The sequence below is a fragment of the Mesoplodon bidens genome, assembly GCF_964165515.1.
Source record: "Mesoplodon bidens genome assembly, chromosome: 5".
NCBI lineage: Eukaryota > Metazoa > Chordata > Mammalia > Artiodactyla > Ziphiidae > Mesoplodon > Mesoplodon bidens.
In genome coordinates, this window is record NC_138161.1 from 115,551,272 (window position 1) to 115,572,883 (window position 21,612).

General features: G+C 48.9%; 2 protein-coding genes across 4 annotated transcripts in view; both read right to left on the reverse strand.

Moving 5' to 3' along the window:
- COLQ (collagen like tail subunit of asymmetric acetylcholinesterase) overlaps positions 1-21,612 on the reverse strand; it is a 67,076-nt gene that overhangs the window by 31,494 nt on the left and 13,970 nt on the right. The window contains exons 1-2 of one of the 2 annotated variants that reach the window (XM_081235961.1): positions 13,539-13,629; positions 580-692 (exon numbers count right to left, since the gene is read on the reverse strand). In XM_081235961.1, coding sequence (XP_081092087.1) covers positions 580-692; positions 13,539-13,617 — 192 coding nt within the window. In that variant the 5' untranslated portion in view covers positions 13,618-13,629. Of the gene's footprint in view, positions 1-579; positions 693-13,538; positions 13,630-21,612 lie in introns of those variants that run through there. The other variant, XM_081235960.1, reaches the window with a different exon arrangement.
- The window catches only part of HACL1 (2-hydroxyacyl-CoA lyase 1), a 100,911-nt gene continuing 79,909 nt past the window's right edge, over positions 611-21,612 (reverse strand). For both annotated transcript variants that reach the window (XR_014015992.1, XR_014015993.1), the window contains one exon: positions 611-692. The gene's annotated coding sequence lies outside the window, so the exon portion shown is untranslated. The remainder of the gene's footprint in view (positions 693-21,612) is intronic.

The following is a 21,612-nucleotide window of genomic DNA, read 5'->3' on the forward strand; positions in this document are numbered from 1 at the left end:
CTGGTCACATAGGGCCAGTGGTTATTGTACTGCAGGGTACAGGTCTAAGAGGTTCTGGAAAGATCTGAGCATCTCAAATCCCTGAAATGCCCTGGCCAGCTGTCTTCTAGGTCAGCTTCTCTGATCCTGCCCTTTCCTCACCTTTTCCTCTCTCCCCACTTCTGTTCCCTCTCACAGGACTGTTTCCTGTGTCACCTCATGGATATGGTGTAAGTTCAATTCAGGCTGTGGAAGGGAATTTCACAAGCACTTGGGGAGAAGGGAAAATTCCATGTCCGAGCCACTGATAGGAGCCCAGAAAGTTATAAATTCACCTCAATGTTTTTGAGAGGATGGGACACCTTGCCAAGTCCAATTCCCTGCTGAGAAGCACTTCCCTCCATCGCTTGTTTAAGGCGGTGGGAGAAGAGACACATACCAGAAACAGCTAAATGTCCAACCTGGGCTCTACCTGCCATGTGAGGGCAGAGAGCGAGATGCCTCTGGACAGACTCCCACGGAGCAGTGGGGGAGAAGGTGAGCTGTGTGGTGGCCCTGGGACCTGCATTTCTGCTCTCTCATGAGCCCAGAGCTACTCACCGGACTTCGGCCCCCTCTGAAGAACGGTGGTGGGAACAGAGGGGGTGGCGGGGGGGTCAGCAGGCAGCATGCTCTGTGGCCGCCACGCTTCTTCTGATCCAGGCCGGGAAGGGCTGTTCAGAGAAAACAATGCTCATTAGCGTGGGGTCAGTGCTAGGGCCTCTGGGTGTCCACCACGCCCGGGAAGACTACGTCTCATCTCCGAGTCTCATTTCCAGGCTGTTGGGTGTGAGCGCCCCTCCTGCCTGTACCTGACCTAGCCCTCCCCTGCCTTCACTGGATAAATGAACAGATGGTGCGGCCACTGTGACCACCACGAGGTCCAGGGCTGCTTCTCCAGACACTGACTGGTCACTCTGTAGATGGGACAAGGAACGCCAAGTTCAAACTTACTCATAAGGTGCCCGCAACAGTTGGGGAGAAGGCAGTGTCTGTTAATACCCTTGATGCTGTGCCCAGAAGGAACTGCTCTGACGGGGGAGGCAGCAGGGCTGGGCGCAGCGCTGATCAGACCCAGAGGCAGGATTTCAAACATAGATGTGACTCCAGACTCTACACAGACATTCCAGGTCACCCAGGCTCACTGGAGAGCTAAGGTTTAATGTCTCCAGACACAGGTGTGAGGAGATGAAGAGAGGGCCCTGGATACTTATAGCTTCCTTGTCACATGCCCATGTTCAATGTTAGTACACGTTCAGTGTTGAAGTGTACCTGGCAGGAAGCACATGGATCCTAAGTGTACAGCCCATTGGATTACTGCAAAATGGACACACCCTAGAAGCCAGCACCTGGGTGGAGACACAGAACTCCCTGGCCTCTGGAAGCCCTTTCAGCTCCTGTCCAGTCTCTGCACTGCTCCCTGTCCACCACCCTGGCTGCTAGCCCTGGGGAGTCCTTGTGCCTGTATTTGAACTTTATATGAACGTGAATTCTTGTGTCCTTCTTTTGCTCTACACGGTGTCTGTGAGGGGCTTCCTGGTCATTGCTTGTTGTTGTTCTGCTGCTGAATAGGGCTCCTATTCAGGCTCATGCATTGGCTGGTGGGAGTGGAAATTGCTTCAACCTCTTTGGAAAACTCTCGGCATTGTCTACTACAGCTGAATAGAGGCACATACGATAGCTCGGCAACTCACCCCTAGGTGTTTACCGATGGAAAAGTGAGTACGTGTTCACCCAACACACGTACTAGAACATTCATAGCAGTGAGATCCATAATCGCCCAAAGCTGTAACTTTCCAGCTCCCAGTTTTGGTCTCGTGATGGCACCTCCATCTCCACCCTTTCTCCAAACCTCTGATCTCACAGAACATGGGCGGGTTTCCCCCCACCCCCTGCACTCCTCTTGCCCTGAACCCAGTTTTCAGTCTTGTCTCCCAGGGGACAGTGCTCGCCTTCTCTTTCCACCCTGTGATCCAGGACTTGCCTCACACATCAGGCAACCAGCAGGTGCTCCCCAGAAGGCACATGGTGTGGGGTGGCTTGTGTCAGCTCCAGCGCCCCGGGAATCACCGCCCTGAGCACACCCACACCCTCACACCCAGCAGAGGAGCATCCACGGGCAGGGCCAATGGTCCTCAGCACCCTCAGATGCAATGCCCCCATTGGTAAGGAATATTTTTTTTTTTTTTTTTTTTTTTTTTTTGCTGTACGCGGGCCTCTCACTGCTGTGGCCTCTCCCGTTGCGGAGCACAGGCTCCGGACACGCAGGCTCCGCGGCCATGGCTCGCGGGCCCAGCCGCTGCGCGGCATGTGGGATCTTCCGGGATAGGGGCACGAACCCGTGTCCCCTGCATCGGCAGGCGGACTCTCAACCACTGCGCCACCAGGGAAGCCCAAGGAATATTTTTAAAGACCCCTTTGTTATCCTAAAATGAAATTCCTAAATAATACAACATACCTATACAATTAAAAAATCAATATAATGCTGTGAATATAATATAAAAGAGAACTCTCAGAAAAGTGATTTATGATATAGAAATGCTTTTTTTTTTTTTTTTTTTTTTTTTTTTGCGGTACACGGGCCTCTCACCGTTGTGGCTTCTCCCGTTGCGGAGCACAGGCTCCGGACACGCAGGCTCAGAGGCCATGGCTCACGGGCCCAGCCGCTCCACGGCATGTGGGATCTTCCCGGACCGGGGCACGAACCCGTGTCCCCTGCATCGGCAGGCGGACTCTCAACCACTGCGCCACCAGGGAAGCCCAAAATGCATATTTTGACTATAAGTGGTCAGGCACTAGCACATCAGGAAACATGATGATGTAGTTAGATGCTTGCACCTATATGTGAAACCGCAGTGAATGTAACAGCTACAAACACAAGGTGCAATAGAGGCAACACAAATGCTTCAAGTGACATATGCCCACTGTGCAATGTGATTTTCTCAGATGATGAAAAACACTGGGTAAAATCCCAACCAAACAAAGCATAGTCATTACTCAGCAGTTGTAGTCTCAGAAAACTCAGTTTCATACTACAACCATTCAACAAATTTGATGTCAAAGAGAATTAGTTTCTAGGATGAGATAATTATACAGGGTATGTATCATCCATGTGACATTTCAGAGTCATGGGGGACATGGAACCACTCTTCATGTATGATTCTGTCCCACTCTTTGCGGGAGACCTCTCACCTCAGCCACTGTGACAACTGAAAATGAAAATTTCCAATGTGGCCCCACAAAACACTCTCTGACATAAATTGTGGCAATGTTTTCTTAGGTCAGTCTCCCAAGGCAATAGAAATAAAAGTAAAAATAAACAAATGGGACTTAATCAAACTAATAAGCTTTTGCCAGCAAAGGAAACCATAAACAAAACAAAAAGACAACCTACAGAATGGGAGAAAATATTTGCAAATGATGCAACCAACTAGGGATTAATTTCCAGAATACACAAACAATTCATACAGCTCAACAACAAAAAAACAAACAACCCAATCAAAAAATGGTCAGAAGACCTAAACAGACATTTCTCCAAAGAAGACATCCAGATGGCCAATAGGCACATGAGAAGATGCTCAACATCATTACTTATTAGATAAATGCAAATCAAAACTACAATGAGGGGCTTCCCTGGTGGCGCAGTTGCTGGGAGTCCGCCTGCTGATGCAGGGGACACGGGTTCGTGCCCCGGTCTGGGAGGATCCCACATGCCGTGGAGCGGCTGGGCCCGTGAGCCATGGCTGCTGAGCCTGTGCGTCCGGAGCCTGTGCTCCGCAACGGGGGAGGCCACAACAGTGAGAGGCCCGTGTACCACACACACAAAAAAAAACTACAATGAGGCACCATTTCACACCAGTCAGAATGACCATCATCAAAATGTCTACAAATAACAAATGCTGGAGAGGGTGTGGAGGAAAGGGAACCCTCCTACACTGTTGGTGGGACTGTAAATGGGTACAGCCACTATGGAGAACAGTATGGAGTTTCCTTAAAAAGCTAAAAATAGAGCTACCATGTGATCTAGCAATCCCACTCCTGGGTATATACCTAGATAAAACTCTAATTCAAAAAGATACATGCACCCCTACATTCATCGCAGCACTATTTACAATTGCCAAGACATGGAAGCAATGTAAATGTCCACTGATGGATGGATAAAGATGTGGTACATACATACAATGGAATACTACTTGGCCATAAAAGAGAATGAAATAATGCCATTTGCAGCAACATGGATGGACATAGAGATTATCATACTAAGTGATGTAAGTCAGAGTAAGACAAATATATCACTTATATGTGGAATCTAGAAAAATGATACAAGTGAACTTATTTACAAAACAGAAAGAGACTCACAGACATAGAAAACAAATTTATGGTTACCAAAGGGGAAAGATGGGGGAGGGATAAATTAGGAGTCTGGGATTAGCAGATACAAACTACTATATATAAAGTGGATAAACAACAAGGTCCTTCTGTATAGCACAGGAAACTATATTCAATCTCCTGTAATAAACCATAATAGAAAACAATCTCATATATATATGTATATATCATATATATGAATATATATTCATATTCATATATATATATGAATCACTTTGCTGTATACCAAAAACTAACGCAACTTTGTAATTCAATAAAAATAAAAAAATAACAAACAAACAAACAAACAAAATAAAACAAAATGGCCCCATTAGAAACTGTTGGTTTATCCCATGTTTGGAGATTGGCTTGGTCATGAACAGTCCACAGAATCTGGTTCCCACACGAAAGCAGCATCTGCCCCAGGCCAGGTAAGTTAACAAGGAACTGAGGGAATTCAGAGAAGCAAGGAAGAGGTGATGACCAGCTGGGAGGGACATGGGAGCCTTTCTGGAGAAGGTGGCATTCCTGCTAGCTCTGGAAGATTGGGGAAGATTCAGACAGGAAGTCTTCCAGACCCAGGAACTGTCTAGGGCAGTCAGGGGCACTAGAGCTAGGCCTTGAAGGACTGCATGGGGCAGGGGTGATGGAGGAGGAAGGCTCCCCAGGGGGAGGCAGCAGGTAGAGACAACGTTCTATTCAGGCCACTTTGACTGCCAGAAGCAGAAGTTCATTCACACCGGCTCAGGTGGGAGAAAAGGGAGGTTTATCATAAAGCTGCCAGATGTTAGGAAGAGCAGGAACTGAAACTCCTGGCACTCCTCTTCTCCTCCCCAGTCCTCTCTCTTCCCCTCTCCTTCCCCTCCCTCCAGTCTCTCCTCTCCCCACTCCCACCTCCTCTCTCTCCCCCTCCCCCTCCTCTTCTCCCCCTCTCCTCTCTTATGCTTCCTTCTGTGCATCTGTTCACCCTGTCTTTTTTTAATTTCCTCTTTGATTTCTTCAGTGATCCATTGGTTGTTCAGCAGCATATTGTTTAGCTTCCACATGTTTGTGTTTTTTACAGTTTTCTTCTTGTAGTTGATTTCTAATCTCATAGTGTTGTGGTCAGAAAAGATGCTTGTTATGATTTCAATTTTCTTAAATTTACTAAGGCTTCCTTTGTGGCACAGCGTGTGATCAATCCTGGAGAATGTTTCACGTGCACTTGAGAAGAATGTGTATTCTGTGGCTTTTGGGTAGAGGGCTCAATAAATATCAATCAGGTCCAGCTGGTCTAATGTGTCATTTAAGGCCTATGTTTCCTTATTGATCTTCTGTCTGGATCATCTGTCCATTGATGAAAGTGGGGTGTTAAAGTCCCCCACTATTATTGTGTTACTATTGATTTCTCATTTTATGGCTGTTAGTATTTGGCTCATATACTGGGGTGCTCCTATGTTGGGTGCATATATATTTACAATTGTTATATCTTCTTCTTGGATTGATCCCTTGATCATTATGCAGTGTCCCTCTTTGTCTCTTGTAACAGTCTTTATTTTAAAGTCTATTTTGTCTGATATGAGTATTGCTATTCCAGCTTTCTTTTGATTTCCATTTGCATGGAATATCTTTTTCCAGCCCCTCACTCTCAGTCTGTATGTGTCCCTAGATCTGAAGTGGGTCTCCTGTAGACAGCATATATACAGGTCTTATTTTTGTATCCATTCAGCCAGTCTATCTATGTCTTTTGGTTGGAGCATATAATCCATTTACATTTAAGGTAATTATCGATATGTATGTTCCTATTGCCATTTTCTTAATTGTTTTGGATTTGTTTTTGCAGGTCCTTTTCCTTCCCTTCCTCTTTTGTGCTCTTCTCTTGTGACTTGATGACTAACTTTAATGTTGTGTTTGGATTCCTTTTTCCTTTTTGTGTGCGTATCTATTGTAGATTTTTGGTTTGCAGTTACCATGAGGTTTTGATATAGCAGTCTGTATATAAACAAGATTGTTTTAAGTTGCTGGTCTTTTAATTTCAAATGCATTTCCAGTATCCTGCACTTGTACTCTCCCTTCTCACGATTGCTGGTTTTGATAGCATATTTGTGCACAGATGATTTCCTGCTTTTACTTTATGTTTGCCTTTACTGTTGAGCTTTTCCATTTGTAATTTTCTTGTTTCTAGTCGTGGTCTTTTCTTTTCCACTTAGAGAAGATCATTTAGCATTTGATGCAAAGCTCATCTGGTGGTGGTGAATTCTCTTAGCTTTTGCTTGTCTGTAAAGCTTTTGATTTCTCCGTTGAATCTGAATGAGAGCCTTGCTGAATACAGAATTCTTGGTTGTAGGTCCTAGCCTTTCATCACTTTAAATATATTGTGCCCCTCCCTTCTGACCTGCAGAGCTTCTGCTGAGAAATCAGCTGATAACCTTATGGTAGTTCCCTTGTATGTTATCTGTTGCTTTTCCCTTATTGCTTTTAATATTTTTTCTTGGTCTTTAATTTTTGTCAGTTTGACTACTATGTGTTGTGGCATGTTCCTCCTTGGGTTTATCCTGTCTGGGACTCCCTGCACTTCCTGAACTTGGGTGACTGTTTCCTGTCCCATGTTAGGGAAGTTTTCATCTATTACTCTTCAAATATTTTCTCAGGTCTTTTTTCTCTCTCTTCTCCTTCTAGGACCCCTATAATGCAAATGTTGGTGCATTTAATGTTGTCCCAGAGGTCTCTTAGACTGTCTTCATTTCCTTTCATTCTTTTTTCCTTTATTCTGTTCTGTGGCAGTGATTTCCACCATTCTGTCTTGCAGCTCACTTATCCATTCTTCTGCCTCAGTTACTCTGCTACTGATTCCTTTTAGTGTGTTTTTCATTTCAGTTATTGTATTGTTCATCTCTGTTTGTTTGTTCTTTAGTTCTTCTAGGTCTTTGTTAAACATTTCTTGCATCTTCTCATTCTGTGCCTCCATTCTTTTTCTGAGATCTTGGATCATCTTCAGTATTGTTACTCTGAATTCTTTTTCTGGCAGATTGCCTATCTCCACTTACTTATTTGTTCTTCTGGGGTTTTATCTTCTTCCTTCATCTGGGACATATTCCTCTGCTGTTTCATTCTGTCTGACTTTTTGTGATTGTGGTTTCTGCTCTGCAGGCTCACAGGTTGTAGTTCTTCTTGCTTCTGCTGTCTGCCCGCTGGTGGACAAGGCTATCCAAGAGGCTTGTGCAGGCTTCCTGATGCGAGGGGCTGGTTCCTGCCCACTGGTGGGTGGAGCTGGGTCTTGTCCCTCTGGTGGGCAGGGCTGTGCTCAGGATGACTTTAAGCAGCCTGTCGGCTGATGGGTGGGCCTGTGTTCTCACCCTGTTTGTTGTCTGGCCTGAGGCGTTCCAGCACTGGGGCCTATAGGCTGTTGGGTGGGGCTAGGTCTTGGGGAGGAAATGGCAGCCTCCAGGAGGGTTCACACCAATGAGTACATGCCAGAGCTGCTGCTTCCAGTGTCTTTGTCCCCACAGTGAGCCACAGCTGCCCCCCGCCTCCACAGGAGACCCTCCAATACTAGCAGGTAGGTCTGTCCCAGTCTCTTATGAGGTCACTGCTTTTTCCCCTGGGTTCTGGTGGACACGTGACCTTGTGTGCCCTCCAAGAGTGGAGTTTCCATTTCCCCCAGCCCTGTGGAAGTCCTGCAATCAAATCCCATTGGCCTTCAGAGCCAGATTCTCTGGGGGCTCCTCCTCCCATTGCCAGACCCCCAGGCTGGGAAGCCGGACATGGGCCTCAGAACTTTCACTGCTGTGGGAGAACTGCTGTGGTATAATTGTTTTCCAGTTTGTGGGTCACCCACCCAGTGGGTATGGGATTTGATTTTATTGTGATTGCACCCCTCTTACCATCTTATTGTGGCTTCTTCTTTGTCTTTGGATGTAGGGTATTTTTTTGGTAGGTTCCAGCGGTTTTTTTGTCAATGGTTGTTCAGTTGTGATTTCGGTGTTTTTGTAAGAAGGGGTGAGCTCAGGTCCTTCTACTCTGCCATCTTGCTGGCCGTAACTAAGGAGTCCTCAGGCAGATGGCTTCTGGCAGGGTTGTACCTGGAATTCAATGACATCAGCAGGAATCGTCTCTCCCGACCTCTCGGCTCTGCTTACTGGTGTCATCCTCACTCAGGTGGCTCTGCCTTTATTTTATGAGAGCAAGATGGGCACTAACTGCCACAGGCTGACCCACCCTGTCTTTTTTTGCATCTTCACTCCCCCATCACTGCATGATGGCTGACCGAGTCTCACCTCAAATCTTTTACCTCCAGCATCTGTTTTGCCTGGAACATCCTTTTGTGGCTCTTGTTTCAAATATCCATGAGGGGACTCTGATGGCCCTACACATTTTTTCCAGCCAAGTGACAGGTCCTTGGGGTGGCTGTGCAGACCCACCTGGGACCAGGCCCAATCTTCAGCAGCATCTCGGTGTGTTGCCAGCTCCACTGAGGCTATGGGAGAAGGTTCTCTGGAAGGGAGCAAGGGCAGGCAGACCCTCTAAATAAGTTAAATAGAGCACAGAAGCAAGAAGTTTTAAGGTGTAGGTCTAATGGGAGAGGAGAATCTGGAAAGAAGAGAGTAAGTGAGGAAGGCTGGAAAGTTAGTTTGGGGCTAGATCGTGCAGTTTTGGATCCCCCACCAAAGGGTTTGGGCTTTATTCAAAATGTAGTAGGGGGGCTTCCCTGGTGGCACAGTGGTTAAGAATCCGCCTGCTGGTGCAGGGGACACGGGTTCAAGCCCTGGTCCGGAAAGATCCCACATGCCGTGGAGCAGCTAAGCCCGTGTGCCACAACTACTGAGCCTGCGCTCTAGAGCCTGTGCTCCGCAACAAGAGAAGCCACCACAATGAGAAGCCCGTGCACCACAACGAAGAGTAGCCCCCGCTCGCCGCAACTAGAGAAAGCTCACGCACAGCAACGAAGACCCAATGCAACCAAAAATAAATAAATAGATAAGAGGGTTAACATAAACTTAAAAAAAAATGTAGTAGGGAGCCACAGAAGGTGCTGAGTGAAGGAGTAATAGGATCAACACGGTGCTGGGAAAGACGGTGTAGGGGCAAGGTGGGCAAGGAGAGCTCAGAGAACGGCAGGCAGCAAGCAGGCTGCAGGCTGGCTGTGGAGATATCCTAGGAGGGCCCGCGCTGGTATGGAAGCAGTGAGGGCCGGAAGGAAGGGGCCATGCAAACAACCTGGGGAGAAAGAAACTAGGGGTCAGTGCACTGCAGGGGTGAAAGAGGAGGAAGGAGCAGGGTGATTTTGATGTTGCAGGGCACCTGGGGCAACAGTGGTCAGAGTCTAAGATAGAATAGTCAGAGAAGGCACTGGTTGTGAGGAAAGCTTCCAGCTTTAGTGTGAGACATTTGTTCATCTGTGCTTGTGCTGTGCCAGGCACTGGACTAGGCCTTGTGGGGGCAGAGCGGTGCCTAAATGGGCCCCTGCCTGTAGGCAGCTGCCACGCCCTCTGCTCAGGGCCCACTCTGCCCTCCCACACCCAGCCCCGTCCTGGAGACTCTTACTCTACAGCGAGAACTGTCAGGTTCACCCTCCACCAAGAAGCTTTCCTCGATTCCCAGGCCAAGACCGAGGGATCCTGCTATGCTTTCTCCGGGTTTACCCCATGTTAGCTCTTATCCATGGGGTGTTTCTTTGTGCTCTCTGTGAGGATGGGCATCAGTTTTGATCCACAGGGTCTAGCACAGCACCTGGCATACACTGGATATTCCGAAAATCTTTGCTGAATTAATTTTTAAAATTTACTACATGCCAGGCACCATTTAAATTCTTCACACATATAAATTCGCCTAATCCTCAGAGCAACCCTGAGAGTTAAGTACTATTATTACCATGATCATCATCCCCATTTTACAGATCCAGTAGCTGAGGCAAAGAGGTGACCTTGCCCAAGGTCACACAACTAGTAAGCGACAGAGTCAGGATTTGAACTCTGGTTCCAGAGTCCTTCGTGTTGATCTGGACACTATGACTGCATGTGTGTGGAAATAAAGATCGGGAGCTAAGAAGAAGGCCAGGGGTTCCTGGAACAACCACCTGAGATAAAAAGTGCCTCATCACCATGAGGGAGGACGCACACTAGGGGACCCATCGGCATCTCAGTAAGAGGCCGTGAGGAAGGATTTATTCTAGGAGTTGGGCTTTTGCTACGTGATGCTGGCGGGAGCTTATGGGGAAGCCAAGTCTGGCCTTGCTCTGGACTGGCTGCTGTCAGGACATGAGGGTTAGTCTATGACTTCATCTTTTTTTTTTAAAAATAAATTTATTTATTTATTTGTTTGTTTGGCTGTGTTGGGTCTTCATTGCTGCACGTGGGCTTTCTCTAATTGTGGCGAGTGGGGGCTACTCTTCGTTGCAGTGTGCGGGCTTCTCATTGCACTGGCTTCTCTTGTTGCAGAGCCCAGGCTTTAGGTGCGTGGGTTTCAGTAGTTGCAGCACTCGGGCTCAGTAGTTGTGGCTCACGGGCTTAGTCGCTCTGCGGCATGTGGGATCTTCCCGGACCAGGGCTCGAACCCGTGTCCCCTGCGTTGGCAGGCAGATTTTTAACCACTGGACCACCAGGGAAGTCCTGTGGCTACATCTTAATTCTCATCCAGAAGAAGAGGAGACAGGAGCTGTGGGCATAAAGCAGCAGCACAGTTACCCACGTGAGCAAGGACAGAGGGCCCGCTGGCTGGGGGATAGTCTTGTTGTGTCCGTGTCTGGCATGGTGACAGAGTAGGCTTGTTTTTATCTTGATCCATCACGGTCACAGAGTGGCCCCGTTGGCTGTCGTTCTGTGAGGCTGTTTGTGTCCAAGAAGAGGAGCCGCGGCAGAGCCGGAGGGCAGGCAGCCAGGTCGCTGTGTTGTTACAAGGCTTGACGTCAGCAGCAATGGCACTCCTCTCCCTGTTTCTCTCCTAGAGTGTAAGCTGCTGTGGCTGGCCTGGGGCAGGCGGGCAGCTCTCCACAGCCCTTCCCCGGCCCCAGCTGCAGCCTCTCCTCCGCCTTGGTTGGGCCTCAGCAAGGGCTGAGCTGTGGCTCTCCGCACAGCCTCTCCCAGCCAGGGGCACCCGGGGGGCGGCAGGTTCGTGTACCGAAGGCGCACTGCTCATCACTCCTGTTTCCAGACCACATAGGGCCCCGGTGCTTCCTGCAGTCCGCACCCTCTGCAGCCTCCACTGATGAAAGACCCTGGCCCCTGAGAGCCGTCCCTCCTTCACTCCCTCCTGGAGGCTGGAGGTCCCTTAGGGAAGACACACGACCAGCTGCTCCTGCCGAGGCTACTGCATTGTCCACCCCTCCCCCTCCCTCTGTCCCCTCCCCCTCCCCCCACTTCATCTTCAGCAGGTGAGGACCATCTATTTCTGCCTGCCCCCTAGCTCCCTGGAGAGGTTTGTTTTTAGCACCGTCTAGTTTATTTCCAGCTCATTCCAGCTCAGAATATTTCCATCAGGTGGACGTGTTTGGGAACAGCTTCCCCTCGCCTCTTCCTCCCAATCACTAAAACAGGCCTTCACGTGTCTATTTTGGTGTCATCTGAGTGGCCTGCGGGTCTCTCCGGACTAGGCTGCCTCCGTGGAGTCGTGTCTGAGCTCGGGTCCAGCCTGGAAAGCCCCAGAGGCTCTGTTGTAATGGAAACAATCCTGTGTGTGTGGGTGTGTGTACACGGCGCCTGCAGAAACCTGGGTGCCCTACGTGGCTCAGCCCCAGGCAGCTGCCTTGGAAATGCCAACCCCCATGGAGTTTCGGGACTGCCCGCCCTGACTTACAGACACAAAAGCCATTTTGTGTGTGGCCACTGCAGGGCCACATCACAGGTAGAAACAATGCTGAGTGTAATGCAGGCTTTCGGCAAACATTTGGGTTTTCTTCTTTTTGCTGTTGTTGATGCTGTTTTTGCCCTTTGGACGAACTACGCACTTGAGTCTGGTGCATATCCTTGGAAAGTGATTCACTCTGACCTACTCTTGGAAACATAGGGACTTGGATCAAGGTGTGAGTCCAGGTGCAAGTGACCATGGGACCCGGCACGACTCCCTTCTTCAACCTGAGGCTCCCCATCTGCACCACAAGGAATTTGGCCCAAACCACCTCCAAAGTCCTTTTTTTACACATATGACCCCAGGATCACCCCTGTGTCCAGCTGGGTCTCTCACTCACCAGACCAGCCCATCAGTAGGGCACTAGAGACAGCCTTTTCTGTTTCCGCCCCCTTTTTCTGCATCAAGCAGCAACCCCTCAAATCAAGCAAATGTGTCATTAGAAGGCAGCAAAGGAAAGACGTGACACACATCCTGCCTTTGCAGGTTGGGAAAATTACAGGTGCAGCCATGCACTAACTGCTCCACAGCTGCTAGGGCTCATTACTTCCACCCCCTCCGCTCTGGGCCTCCCCTGCCTGTTGGAACTTGCGCTCGGGCAAGAGCCCGAAGAGAGGAGAGGTGAGGGCACATGCTCGGAGCATCACTAAGGGTTCTGACCGTGAGTCAGATGGCTCAGCTACAACCAAGTTCTCAGCCTGACCAGCGGCAGTTTGCCTGGTTTTCCCCGATTCACAGATTCCAGAGAAGGCTGCACCTTACAACTTTCTTCACACCAACCCCATTCATACCACGTACACCTTGAGAAAAATATTCTGATCCTAGAGCTTGAAGGTATTTGAACGTCTCTGAAAAACCATGTTAGGAGTTTGCTGTCTTGTGATTTGACTGAGCAGGGCTGGGAGGCAGGTGAGGACACAGCCTACAGAGAAGACATTTGCCCCTGGGATGACAGTGAGCTGCATGACCCAGCCTGGAGCTGCCAGCCAGCCAGGAGAGAGAGATGGAGAGTGTCTTGGCCACCCGGTGCCAGGGTGGCCCCGGACCACAGAACACAATGCTACTTCAAAGCCAAGGGAGCAGCAGCTGCCAGCCTGCCACTCAGGATCACAAGAGAGGCACACATCCACAAACACACACACACACACACACACACACACGCACGTGCGCCAAGATCCCCATCAACTCCAATGTCAAACCCCTTTACGTTGCAATTCCAACACCGGCGGAGGAGTTTAAAATTTAAAGGCTGCTGAAACCTCCAGAACAAGTTTGCTTTCCAAGAGTCTTTTTTCCAAAACAACAAACACACGCACACTCACACAACACACCCAAGCAGCAAGCTGAGTAACAGAGCAGTCCTGAAATGGTGAGCAGGTGAGTACGGCTGAGGGATGGTCCCATCATCATGGGCAAGGCCCCGGCGGACTGGCGGGGGGACACCCACTGGAGGCTGGCTGAGATTTGTCACGCCCCCAGCGCTCCCAGCGCCTGGCCTGCTGGGCATTTGGGGTGGGAGTCGGACAATCCCTGCTTTGGTGTCGCTTCTGCCCCAGATGCCAGGGGTCCGGAGGCCAGTCCTGAGCTCCCAGGAACAGGAACGGGAGGCAGAGCTCTGGCCTCTCAGGAGGATGCACTGGGGGTGGCTTGGGAGAGGAAGAGCTCCCCAGGGAGAGCCCAGGGGAGGAGGTGGGGCTGGAGCCCAGGATACTGATGCCCCTGCAGCAGAGGGGAAACGGAGGGTAACCCGTTAAACAGGCTGCTTTGCACTCTGGCAAGCCTCACAGAGCCATCCTCACTGTCACCCCAGCTGCCGTGGGAGTGGGGTGGGGGGAAGTCTGCCTGCCTCCGCTCCAGGGAATGTCACCACATCTATGCCAGTGCTGGCAACAAAGCTAAACTTAATTTTTTAAATTTGTATTTATATATATTTTTTCAAAGGGCCCATGAGGCAAACTTTTTGAGATGAAACTTCCCTGTAAAATGATTAAGTGACATATACCAGATACACGTGGAAATCTGACATTTTATAGGCACCCAATGCACAAGCATGCACACAAACATACAGAATATTCTAGATCATAAAAGCAGTAAGCACTGCTGTTTTAACCAGCTTAGTAAGGACCATGAGCTATAACAGGAGTTGGCAAACTTTTTCTGGAAAGGGCCGGAGAGTGTTTTAGGCTCTACGGGCCTCATGGCCTCTGCTGCAACGCAACTCTGCCATGGTGCATGAAAGCAGCATAGACAACACAGGTAGGAATGCGTGTGGCCGTGTTGCAATGAAACTTTCTTTACAAAAATAGGAGGCAAGCTGGATTTGGCCCCCAGGCTTTAGTTTGCCGACCACTGAGCTACAACCTTCAAAAGAAAGGATACTTCTTGTATTCATTCATTCATCTGCTGTTTCATTCATTCAGAAATACACAGTGAGTTAGTGCCAAATGCCTGCAAGACACAATGACTAGACACAGTCCCTGCCCTCGGAACGTCTCAGTCAGTGTTGTGGAAAGAGTACAGGCCCTAGAGTTAGGCAAACTTGGGCTGCAGCCCTGCTTTTGCCACTTACTGGCTATCTGAACTTGAGGAAATTACTCACTCTCTCAGAGTCTCGGCTTACTTACCTGTCGAGTGGATATGGTGAAACTCACCTAGCTCATTCGTTGTAAGGATTAGAGCAAGGTTTTTGGAGTTCCTAGCACAGAATAGGGGTTCTTTTGTCAACATTTTCATAGATAACTTGTACGAGGTGGAAAAATAAAAGCGGCTAACATGGGGCTGGGATGTCTGGAGGGATTTACAAGAAGAAGTGATGGGTACCAGTTGGGGCAGGGGACACAAGTGAGAAATCAGGGAAAGCTTCCTGGAAGAGGTGGCATTTGAGCTGTGCTTTGAAAGTAGAGAAGATCTGCTGGGGAACTTCCCTGGTGGTCCAGTGGGTAAGACTCCACACTCCCAGTGCAGAGGGCCTGGGTTCGAGCCCTGCTTGGGGAACTAGATACCACACGCATGCCACAACTAAATGCTGCAACTAAGAGTTCACATGCCTCAACTAAGAAGTCCTCATGCTGTGGCTAAAAGATCCCACATGTCACAATTAAGACCCAGTGCAGCCAAAATAAATAAATAAATAAATATTAAAAAGTATATATATCTGCTGGTACCATGATGGGAGGAATGAGGGAGGAGAGGGTTAGGCTCTGTTCCTTGTCTGGAGCATTTCCCTCTGTTCGCAGAAACATCAGGGAAGACGGCACAGAGGGCACGGAGTCCTGAAACCCAGCCCAGGGCAGAAAGGTCTTCTGCATCACATTTACCCAGATCCCCCGGTGCCAGGGCCTGTTCCTGCAGCTCTTCAATTTTTCAAGCCTCATTTCAAAAACCCTTAGAGACGGAAGTTTTGTCATTTTAAGCACCTGAAGCATTTATTTTTTTACCATTCCACATCAAACTTCTCCTCAAAAGGTTTACACAAGTAAACCACTCAGCTATACTTTGTTTCATGATTGTCCGAACGAAGGTGGCTGACTAGAGGATCACTGAGGTCCTGTCCAGCCCTGCAGGTGTCCGCGTCTCTACTCCCAACCTAATGTCTCAGGCTCACCAATGTCTCTTTCTGTCTCCCTCCTTCTGCGACTCTCTTTCCTGCCTCGATCCCATTCTCTCTCTGTCTCGCTATCTCTAACTTGGTCTCATTCTCTGTCTCCGTCTCTCCGGGCACTAGCAGTTGAATTTCCTTAAGTCCAATACCTGGAGGTGTGCTCACTGCCTAACTGCCCCTCAGCCAAGCATGCCAGTTTGAGATCAGAAGGCCTGGCCTCCAGTCTTGTGTGGCCAGTAACTTGCGGCGTGACCTTGGAGAACTCACATCCGTGCTGGGTGTTGGTTTTCCCAAATGTAAATGGGAGCGTTGGACCAGATGCGCTCTAAGCCCATTCCAGCCCCGGCTTCTCCCAGGAGAGATGGTTCCTGAGACTCTCCTCTCTTCTCCCCTGGAGAGCAGTCCTTGCCCTCGACGCAGCCTCTTGTTGGCCCAAGCACTAGCTCACCCAGCAGAGCTGCCTGCAAAATCTAATTCATAGTAAAAGTTTCCGGGGCCTTCTTGCAGCTGTCAGCAGGTGTCATATTCACAGTATTTTGTCTTAATCACAGCTCTGGAATTCATCACCCAGGCCAGAAGACCTTTCTGGAATACTGCCTCCCAGGCACCAGGCCAACACCCCTGTCCCCACTGCTGCCACATGCAGGCCTGTTTCCTGATGAGCCCCCAAAGTGGAGTCTGCTTTGCATCTTCCCCTGGCCGTGTCTCCCACCCCTGCTGCCCAGAGAGGCTGTGTGGCCTGGCTAACTCGGCACCCTTCCCAAGGACTCAGACTCCCCAGAAGTAGGCTGGAGGACCTGGGGTCTGTCTTCTCACTGCCAGACATGCTCTCCTTGACCAAACTTTGGTCAGGCTCTGAACCAGGCCCCCACCTTGGGCTTCCTTGCTGAGTCCAGTTTTAGCAAGAAGCCTGCTAAGTCAGTTTAGAGAGAATCGCCACCCTTGAGATCCGTTCACCCTTGATATCTGATCAAATTCCTCATCTCCCCCACCCCTGATTCCTTATCACCTGGGCTGCCTTCAGCAAGAATCCTGTTAAGTGGCTTTAGCAAGATCCCCCTACCCTTGAGGTCTCTTGGTAATTTTCCATCTACCAACCCCTCGATCTGCTCCTTGACTACAAATCCCCACTTGTTCCTGTTCAATTCAGAATTGAGCCCAATCTCTCTCCCCTCTTGAGAGAGTCTTGCCACCCACGGCAGTAGTCTCCATCAAGGTCTCCCTTACTCTTTCAACAAGCATCAGAATTGGGCTTTCCTGGTGGCGCAGTGGTTGAGAGTCTGCCTGCTAATGCAGGGGACATGGGTTCGAGCCCTGGTCTGGGAGGATCCCACATGCTGTGGAGCAACTGGGCCCATGAGCCACAACTACTGAGCCTGTGCATCTGGAGCCTGTGCTCCGCAACAAGAGAGGCCACGATAGTGAGAGGCCTGCGCACCGCGATGAAGAGTGGCCCCCACTTGCCACAACTAGAGAAAGCCCTTGCACAGAAATGAAGACCCAACACAGCAAAAATAAATACATATCCTTCTTAAAAAACAAAAAAAACCCCCAAGCATCAGAATCATCTTTTCTTTGACACAGATCCAGTGTTTTGTCCACAGCAGAGCCCTGTAACATATCCTACTTCAGCCCACAAACACTTATTGAACACGTACTATGTGTCCAGCCCTTGCTATGCCACCAGGACGGAGAGACAAAAACGCCCACGGTCTAGCCTCTGGAGGACAAAGAGTTTTCATATCATCTGCTAACGCCAACGATGGGTGCAGATTTCCTGGAACACTGTGTTGAGAAGGACTCTGAGGAAAGAGGGTCACGACTTATGGGTATTGCCTCCCAGAGATGAGAGGAAGGAGTGGCATCTGCGCTGCTTACTTGCTGGGCCTTGTTTAGCAAAATCCATGAAACAGTGACAACACCGGACTCAGCACAGCCCACGCATTATCGCCCTGAATCCTCAGAGAATGATTACCCTCAATTTACAGAAGAGAAATCTGTAAATTTCAGATTGGTCCAGGCCACACGGCTAGGACTGGGGTCAGAGTTCAACAGGACTCTCGTGCAGCCCTGGGAGAAGGTGGCCTCCTGGTGGCCGCTTCCCCAGCCCCGGGGATGGCTCCCTGTCAGACTGCCCTCCCCGCTCCTGCTGCTTTCCCTGCTCTTGTGGGCCAGGCGGCTGCCCTCCAACCTGGCCCTTCCCTGGTGGCTGGCTCTCTCTACTCTTAACCCCCAGCCGCTGACTTTACATCCCAGGACCTCCTCGGAGTTGGGGCTGTGAGGAGAAGGCTGGAACTCCCCCAGAATGTGTGCTCCCCGCCACCCCATAGGCCAGAGCTATCCCTGAGAAGCAGTGGCACTGCCCATCTCCCCCGCAGTGAGGGAGCTATGGTTCTGAACCACCTATGGTTCTGCCTGGATGCAGGAGACTCTGGTCCTGGGCGATGCTGGAGCCAGGATGGAAAGGGCCTGCATCTCTGGATGTCAGTGAGGAGGCTGGCCACCCCCAACCAGGGCTACTGGACTCTTCGGCGAGCAGAAAATGAATTTTGACTAGACAAAGTCACGGACATATTGGCGTTTGTTTGTCACAGCAGGTGGCATTACACCAATGGGGGGGTGAAGCACCAGCCACAGGAACACTCGTGAGCATCCGGTACCCTTCCCTGGTCCCCACAGCCACTGCACGCGGTGATATCAGTATCATCAGCCTCATCTCCAGATGACGGTCAAGATCTAAGGATGCGCCTGAGGTCACACACAACTGGTAGGTAGTTGGCCAGATGTCTTGAATTGAAGACATCAGCTGAATCCAGATGTCTGACCCTGGAGATTTCTGGAGGTGACCAGCACAAAGTGGTGACCTTGCCCCACACCCTCACCAGCCAGCGAGAATGAGCAGGGAACCTCAGACAAATGCAGGTGTGTCCCAGCCAGCTGGGCTTGGAGGCGTTTCCAACACCCAGTCCCGTGTCTTTCTAACCAAACCTCATGATCACTCATCTTCGGGTCCTAGTTTCCTGGTTGGTAAATGCAGTCCGACCTCCCTGACTATCCTGGCCACAGAGAGGGATCAGTCATGTGTGCATTTACTTTCTCTGTTGAATAGTTTACTCTTCAAGGTGAGCAAGGGATCTGCAACTCATTTTGAAATTCATCGAATAAAATAAGGTGGATAAACAGATAGAGGATAGAGTAAATATAGCAAAATGATAACGACTGCAGAATCTATGTGCTGGGTGTATTTGTTTGCTAGGGCTGCCATAGTAAAGTACCTGGGCAGCTGAAATAACAGAAATACATTTTTTGCAGTTTGGGAAGCTAGACGTCCAAGACGAAGGTATCAGAAGGTTTGGTTTCTCCCAAGGCTTCTCTCCTTGGCTTGCAGATGGCTACCTTCTCCCTGTGTCCTCACATGGCCTTTGCTCTTTTTAAGCATCCCCGGTGTCTCTTTGTGTGTCCAGATCTCCTCTTCTTATAAGGACACCAGTCAGATTGGACCAGAGCCACTGCTATGGCCTCACTTAACCTTAGTCACCTCTCTAAAGGCCTATCTCCAAATACAGTCACATGCTGAGGTATTGGGGGTTGGGACTCCAATATATGCATTTTGGGGGAGGGGGGAGATGCAAGGCAGCCCATAACAGTAGGCATACTGGTGTTCCCTGGACAACTCTTTCCACTTTTTTTTGAATGTTTGGGATTTTCCCTAATAAAAAAGAATAAACTTAAAAAAAGTTAAGTAGGCAACAGAGAACCAGAAGTTACCTCCACAGGGTTAGGATTGGGGGTGGGCCATCCAACACCCTTGCTAGCAAATATCTGGGCACTCTGGAGCTGTACACAGAACCAGGACACCAGCATCGCCTGGAGGAGCCTGTAGCCATTAATCCGGAGACCTTGAGCAAGTAACCAAATCCTCAGGAAAGACATGAGGTGGATATCCCCTTCCACACCCCACACCCCCGATAAGGCTGCCCAAGCCACAAGGATGAAGGAAAATCACCTCACACCGGCCATTAATTTGTAGTAAGTCATGTGTCAGAAGTGACTGCCTTGTGCGTAGATCTAAGGAGACAAACCCATCTCTCCTTCCTCCCACAAGAGAATTTTTTGGATGTTATCTAAAGGAAGGCATCTGCTTTTCTGAGTTCAAGTTCTAATTTGACCAAATGGTATGTGGTAAATGGAGAGGAAGAAGGAGGCAATGTTATTAGGAACTGAGGGAACATCAAGAAACCTCCTCAGGGCTGGCTGTGCCTTGGCTCTGAATTTGATTATGGCGGCCAGGATAAATCAGTGAGTCCTATTAACTCTTCTGCTTTGGCTTGATGGGGGAGGCCAAGTTTCTAGAGTTATTCGGGAGATCTGGCCACAGGTCAGAGATGAAACCCTCCAGCTGCATTGAGCCCAAAGGGTTGGCTGTTTCAAACATGTGCTGACAACTGGGGCTGAGTGGAAAGACCCTGTATTTCCACCAGCTCTACGGACACTTATGATTCAAAACCATGTGGCTCACTTAGCCCTTTCCCTAGAGCCTCCACCCCTGCCCCATCACCTCCAGTAATTGTTATCCAAGGGTCCACAGCAGGTGGGGAAGAGGGAAGCAGGGTCCCTGGGTGCCCGTGGCTGCCTACTGGCACAGTGAACACTTCTACCCATTGGTCTCATGAGTCACTGAAGTCCCTGGATTCCAGAAAGTGGGGGACCTTGGGTTGACCCCCTTGAACTCAACTGAGCAATAGAGCTTACTGACTGAACAAGTTGGCAAAAGGAACCTTATAAACACTGCTATAATTATGTGATTCTACCATTCTGGAAAGTCTCTGAGATCTCAATTCCCTTTGCTAATTTGGGTCTAATGGACTTTTAAAGACAGAAAAATCCCATCCTGTGCTCCAGATGAGAGGCTCTGTTTTGTATGTATGTACGGGATTTTGTCTAATTCTTTAGAAAAGGTAATACATTCATGTGATTCAAAATTCAAAAAGTATAAATGCATATACTTGAAAACTCTCCTACCCTGTCCCAGTTCCAATTATTTATTATCAATTAGCCTCCTGTGTATTCTTCCATGAATATTTTCTGCATACAGAAGCAAATAAGTAGGTATAATATTTCCCTCTCTTGCTCAAACGGTTACCTGTAATATAATACTATACCTGTGATACTTCACAGTATTTCTAAGAGTATTCTGTATTACTGCATAAAATGCATACACATTCTTTCTTATGGTTATGTAATATTCCTTCATTTGGAAGAACCATAATTTGTTCACCCTGCCCTGTACTAATGTGCATTTGGGTGATTTGCAAACATTTGCTGATATAAACAATGGTACACCAAAAATTTATATGGAATTATAACAGAGCCAGAATTGCTAGAGCAATCCTGAGGAAAAAAAACAAAGCAGGAGGCATAACTCTCCCAGACTTCAGACAATACTACAAAGCTACAGTAATCAAAACAGTGTGGAGTTGGTACAAAAACAGGCATAACGATAAACATAACAGAATAGAGAACCCAGAAATAAACCCACACACCTACAGTCAATTAATCTTCGACAAAGGAGGCAAGAATATAAAACGGGAAAAAGCCTCTTCAACAAGTGGTGCTGGGAAAGTTGGACAGCTGCATGTAAATCAATGAAGTTAGAACACACCCTCACACCCTACAAAAATAAACTCAAAATGGCTTAAAGACTTAAACATAATACACGACAGCATAAAACTCCTAGAAGAGGACATAGGCAAAACATTCTCTGACATAAATTGTACCAATGTTTTCTTAGGTCAGTCTCCCAA